Source organism: Rhagoletis pomonella, unplaced genomic scaffold, assembly GCF_013731165.1.
Source record: "Rhagoletis pomonella isolate Grant_MI unplaced genomic scaffold, Rhpom_1.0 Rhpom_scaffold_09742, whole genome shotgun sequence".
Taxonomy (NCBI): Eukaryota; Metazoa; Arthropoda; class Insecta; order Diptera; family Tephritidae; genus Rhagoletis; species Rhagoletis pomonella.
In genome coordinates this window covers 283-6043 of record NW_023468269.1, presented here as the reverse complement: position 1 = coordinate 6043, position 5761 = coordinate 283, and the positions used below count along the sequence as shown (strand labels likewise).

General features: G+C 47.3%; 1 protein-coding gene across 1 annotated transcript; it reads right to left on the bottom strand.

The window, feature by feature from the left end:
- Positions 1-1060: 1060 nt before the first annotated feature.
- On the bottom strand, positions 1061-5280 carry LOC118756309. Its single transcript, XM_036491082.1, has 3 exons — positions 1545-5280; positions 1424-1500; positions 1061-1276 (listed from the first exon to the last, which is right to left on the bottom strand). The coding sequence occupies exons 1-3, from the start codon at positions 5278-5280 to the stop codon at positions 1061-1063; spliced, it is 4029 nt and encodes a 1342-aa protein (XP_036346975.1).
- Between the last annotated feature and the right edge of the window lie 481 nt (positions 5281-5761).

Sequence of the window (5761 nt, the reverse complement as noted above, 5' to 3'; positions counted from 1 at the left end):
GCTCAATGTGGTGTTGCCACCTAGTGAGGGTTTCGTAGTTGACTACATTCCACCTCCTGGCGAATCATCAGTGGGTTCGCAACATCTCAAGGCGGCTAGCCTTCGAATAGGTCGTCGAAGGATTCCATGTGATGTGCGGACGTTAGCGCTTCGAACTCTGCCGTCGCTTCCTTTAAAGAGTTCTGTGACCCTTCCTTTTTCCCAACGGCTCCGCGGTGCTGAAGGATCACATACTATGACAACCGCTCCCGGTTTGAGTGCTGCTACCTCCTCTCTCCACTTAGGGCGACAGAGCAGACGTGGCAAGTACTCCAGCGTCCATATCTTCCAAGCACGATCTTTTAAATTTTGGGATATCTTCCATTGCTTCCTGAGACAAAGACGTTCTTCTTCGGGGTGTGGCGTTTGGGTGGAGTTTAGGCAGCCAACCAAAAAATGGTTAGGCGTAAGAGGCTCCGCCTCTCCTGGCAACAAAGGAATATCGGTTAATGGTCGGCTGTTGATTATGTTCTCGATCTCAATGAGAACGCTCTGAAAAGTGCCTATCCTCGGCGCCTCTTCCTTCAAAACTCGATGTAGAAGTCGCTTGGTGCATTGAATCAGACGCTCCCAACAGCCTCCGCTACTTGGGTCAGCTGGACAGTTAAATACCCATTCAATCTTGCGCCTGGACATTTCGCGTTCGATAGCGTCGAAATCGAATAATCTTTCACTCTGGTTTATCTCCTTTTGGGCGCCAACAAAATTCGTACCATTATCGCTACGGATACGTATGGGTACGCCCCGACGATTAACCAAGTTGCGAAGGCACAGTATAAACGCATCGGTTGAGAGGTTTTCCGCTAACTCAAGATGAACTGCTCTGGTTGTCAGGCAGGCGAACAGCGCAATCCACCGTTTTTCCCTTCTGCGACCGATAGCGACGTTAAATGGGCCACAATAGTCCACTCCGCAGTAGGAAAATGGTCGAACATAAGGTGTAAGTCGATCTTTTGGCAATTGACCCATTAATGGGTCGGCTGGTTTAGCTCTCTCATGTATACAAACTGGGCAATGCCTCTTAACGTTCTTCAGTGTACCGCGTATGGCCGTTACCCAATAACGTTGGCGAATCTCGTTCATTACCAAGTTGTCGTTTTGATGGTGTCGCTCTCGATGGTGGTCCGCTACAACTAGTCCAGCGACATAATGGCTTCCTGGCAGGATAATCGGACGGCGGGCGGCGAGTGGTAAGCAATATGCAGCGTCTATTCTCCCATACACCCGCAACAATCCACTATCATCCAAATAGGGAGTGAGAGGATAAAGGCTACATCTCTTTGACAATGGTTCCTTTCTGTGTAAGAGTTCAATTTCTTGCGGGTACACTTCCTTCTGGACTATCCGGCATATCAACTTTTCGGCTACGGTTAATTCATCAAACCCTAGTTCTCCGTCTTTGCAATTCTTCTTTCTGGCGTTGTTGGTAAATCGAAGTACCCAAGCGACGGTTCTCGTCAACTTCAAGAATGATGAAAAATTAGTAAATGTGATAAATGTCTCACCTGTGTTGCAGGCAAGCAAACATCGGCTGGTTTCTTCTTTGTTGGCACGTTCGTCTGGCGTTAGGGTGGTTTCTCGTGGCCAACATTCCTCGGCTTGTTGTAGAAAATCTGGTCCTTTAAACCAGCGTGTGTGCTGTGAAAACTCGAGACTCGGCTGAGCGCGTGTTGCGTCGTCTGCCACATTCATGGCAGTAGGCAACCAACGCCACTGATCTATCGTAGTCGTGGTAAGGATCTCGGCAATTCTATGAGCGACGTACGGCTTATACGCCCTTGTATGCGAACGTATCCACAAAATAACTGTTTGTGAGTCGCTCCAGAGTAGGGTTTTGTTGATTGTGATGTCGAGGCTTTCTTCGATGAGACTTTTGATTCGGCATCCCATGACGGCTGCCTGCAGTTCCAGGCGGGGAACTGTCGTTGTCTTTAGCGGTGCGCATGCTGCTTTGGCACAAACTAATGCTACTTCTACCGTGTCGCCCTTTTGTACCCTTAGGTACGCTGCTGAGGCATATGCGCTCGTGCTGGCATCCACGAAGATATGTAGTTGAATATCGTCCGCATTTGGTATAAAGCTTGAATAACAGCGATGAATCGACAATGACTTGACCGACTGGAATTTCGACCACCAGGTTATCCATTGCGTAGCCAAATGCGGTGGTAATTCTTCGTCCCACATAATGTTCTCCTTCCATAATGACTGCAGTAGTAGCTTGGCCGAAATGGTGACGTTCGTAAGCAAACCAAAAGGATCGTAAATTGACATTACGATTCCCAGAAGTTCCCTCTTTGTAGGCGGTCGTTTGCCTTGCAAGATGTCACGAGCTATTTTAAAAAACTTAAAGTGGAACTCGAATTTGTCCGTTATTGTGTTCCAGAACATGCCAAGTATTTTGTCGACGCCTTCTTCTCGCTGCAATTTAACAATGGTTGACGGCAGATTTTCCTTATCATTCAAGCTTGCTTCTAGCGTTTTACAGTTTGACACGAACTTTCGGAGTTTAAATCCGGCTGCTGCGTTAATTTGTACGGCCTCTTTTATCGTCTGTTCAGCTTCTTTGGCATTTGTAAAGCTAATCACAAGATCGTCGACGTACGTCTTGTTTACAACGGCATCAACTCCCTTTGGCATTTGGGAACTGAATTTGACGGCATTAATGTTTTTTACGTACTCCGCACAACACGGAGAGCAGGCTGCACCGAATATCATGGAGGTCATGGTATATACCCGAATTGGCTTACTGGGATCACCATCGCGCCACAAAAATCGTTGCGAGTCTTGGTCTTCAGTTCGGATTCGTACTTGGGAAAACATCTCTTCGATGTCTCCAGCGACGGCGATGACTCCTTGCCGGAATTTGAAGAGTATTGTTAATAAGGATTGCACCTTCTCAGGTCCCTTGAGCAAGGCACTGTTGAGTGACGTGCTAAGTGTGGTTGCGGCTGCATCAAACACGACGCGTAGCTTCTCCGGTTTGTGAGCATTCACTACACCGAAATGTGGCAGGTACCATGTTGTCGGCTTTACAGTATCAGCTTCCTCCACCGACATCTGCCTTGCATAACCCTTGTTGACATATTTATTGATTTCTGCGATGTAGTTCGCGGCGAACTTGTTATCTTTTCTCATCCTTGCTTCAATGTTTAACAAGCGCTTCTTTGCCATGCTATAACTGTCTGGGAAATCGATATCGTCTTTGCGCCATAGCAGGCCGACCTCGTAGCGGCTTCCGATGCATTTCGTTGTTTCCTGTAAAATCTTCTTTGCGCGGCTATCGTCGTCTGACTCCAGAATGGCGTTGACCGGTGATTTGACGGCTACTGTGTCAGCGGCAATGTACTCTTCCACAATCTTATGTAGTTGCTTCAACGAATTCGTTTCCTTAAGTACCATTACTCGTGCTTGTACGTTCGCGCCACTCTGCGTTGGACCGTAAACCACCCAACCCAACTTAGTTTTGGCGGCGATTGGTTGGCTGGGTCCATTGTCGATGACCTCTCTCGAGATGCTGAGGAACGAATTATCCAACCCGAGAAGTAGCTCTGGCTTTACGTTTGTATAGTTTGGTACCGCTAAGTTACTCAAATGACTAAAATTTTCTTTCTCGAAAGATTGAGTTGGCAAATTTAAGTTACGTATGGTTCTAACATTTTTAATTGCAATGTTTGAGTCTGGTCCTCTTATTTCAAATGAGACCTTGCGCGATCTTTCTGTTGACTTGTTTCTGCCGTACCACTGCAACGACAGTAACGACGATTGGCCTTGCAGACCCAGGCTTGTAGCGACTTTCTCGCTTATCAGCGAAATCGACGAACCTTCATCCAGCATTGCGTAAGTTTCCAGCATCCCTCGTGGGCCACACACGGTTACAGGTAGGAACTTAAATAATGTAGACTGGTTTTCCTGACGGCAGTTGTAGACATGCTCTACTTGATTGGTTGTAGTTTCATTCGTAGCATGCAATAACTTGTTGTGTTTTCGTTGACAACCGTTGATACCACACTCGGTTCTGCGTTGACAAGTTAATAAATTGTGTCCACTATCAAGACATCCGAAGCAAAGTTGATGGCGCTTAACTACCGTCCATCTGTCGCTAACGTTGCGCGAAGCGAATTGACGACAACCCGTCAACGTGTGTGCTTGACTGCATTGAGGGCACCGTTTCGGCTGGCGGCGTTCATCATGAATCTCGCTGCTGTGAAGCAGTCGGCGAGTACCACCCCCTGCTATTGCTGCTTGTCGGCTACCTGTGACTGGCTGGTTTGCTTGACGCGTATGCGCAAGCGGATAGGCTCTGTCAGCTACTCTTGGCATTAGAGATATTACTGTGGCTAATTCGCTTAGCCACTCGGAAAAGTTTTCTACGGTTGGATATGATCCAATTTCAGCGACACGCTTACCCCACTCATACTGCTTGGATGGCGGTAGCTTGGTGACCAACTGATCCAACAGCGTAGGGTTCATCAAGTGATGTTCACATCTTGCCGATTTAAGAAACGCAACTACGTTGCGTACTCGCGCTGACAAATCCAAAATCTGGTCTAAACGGCTCTCGGGGATGTTTTGAAACTGTTGTACCCTTTGCAACTGTGCACGCACCAACAAGTCTGGCCGCCCAAAGTTGAACTCAAGTTCCTTTAATATACTGGGAACGTTTTCGGGATAGATAAGTAGCGAGGTGACTGCTTGTTTTGCATCACCCTTAAGCGCTCTTTGCAGGCGTATAAGGTTCTGCCTATTGCTGTAGCCAAACTCTGCGGTTGTGTCCCGGTAGCACGCGATGAATAGTGGCCAGTCTTCTGCGTTTCCTTCAAATATAGGCAAAGGTTGTAGTCTTGTAGCAGCATTTTCCATAAAAACCGGCGGTTGGTTGGGCGGAACCAACGTCGTCGGCGCTGGCGGCGTCACCATCGATGGCGGCGAGTGCTGATGCTGGCCGGACACAATCGCTTCTTGGCTGTTGGTTGACTGGTAGGGAATCCGTGGACGTTGGCTATTCCCCACGTAATCCGTTTCAACTCGTTCACGTAGTTGTTGAATGTCGGCTCGTTGAGTACTTGTTTCGTTGCGAAGCTCGTTTATCGATTCGCGCAAAGCTGTGATTGACGCTACAAGAGCGGCCATGTGGTTGGTAGTTCCCTGTGGCTGAAGTGGCGCAGGGGTGCCCAGTGCCTCAACGACAGTTTCGTTTAGCTCCGAATCACTCCCTGCATCTACTCGACGTTGTTCACTCATTTTGGAACGCGTTCGCATTAGCACCACATGTACTTGACCTAGTGTCGCGAATATTCTTGATACCTGCTACTCGCTGTTACGAATCGAAGTTGCAGATTGGCTGTAAATTTGGCGGAAATACGTACGAATATTCTTGAGGAATTACACACGTTGGTAAAATATCGGCAAATTTATACAATGTAGGTTGGCAGAAAATTGTTGGCAAAATGTTGGCAAGTTTATGTAGTATAGTCCTAGTATAGTAAGATTAGACCTTTGTTAATTGGCGGCAAATAATAAGAATATGTTGGCAAATATTCTCGACGAGTTACACACGATGTCGAAATGTCGGCAACTTTGTACGATGTAGATAGGCAGCAAAAATGGCGGGAATATGTATGTAAATTTTCGACGACTTCCAATATACAAGAAATCTACGATTCGATCCTTATACATTGGCGGGAAGTACGTGCGAATGTTCTCGATGAATATGCACGCTGGC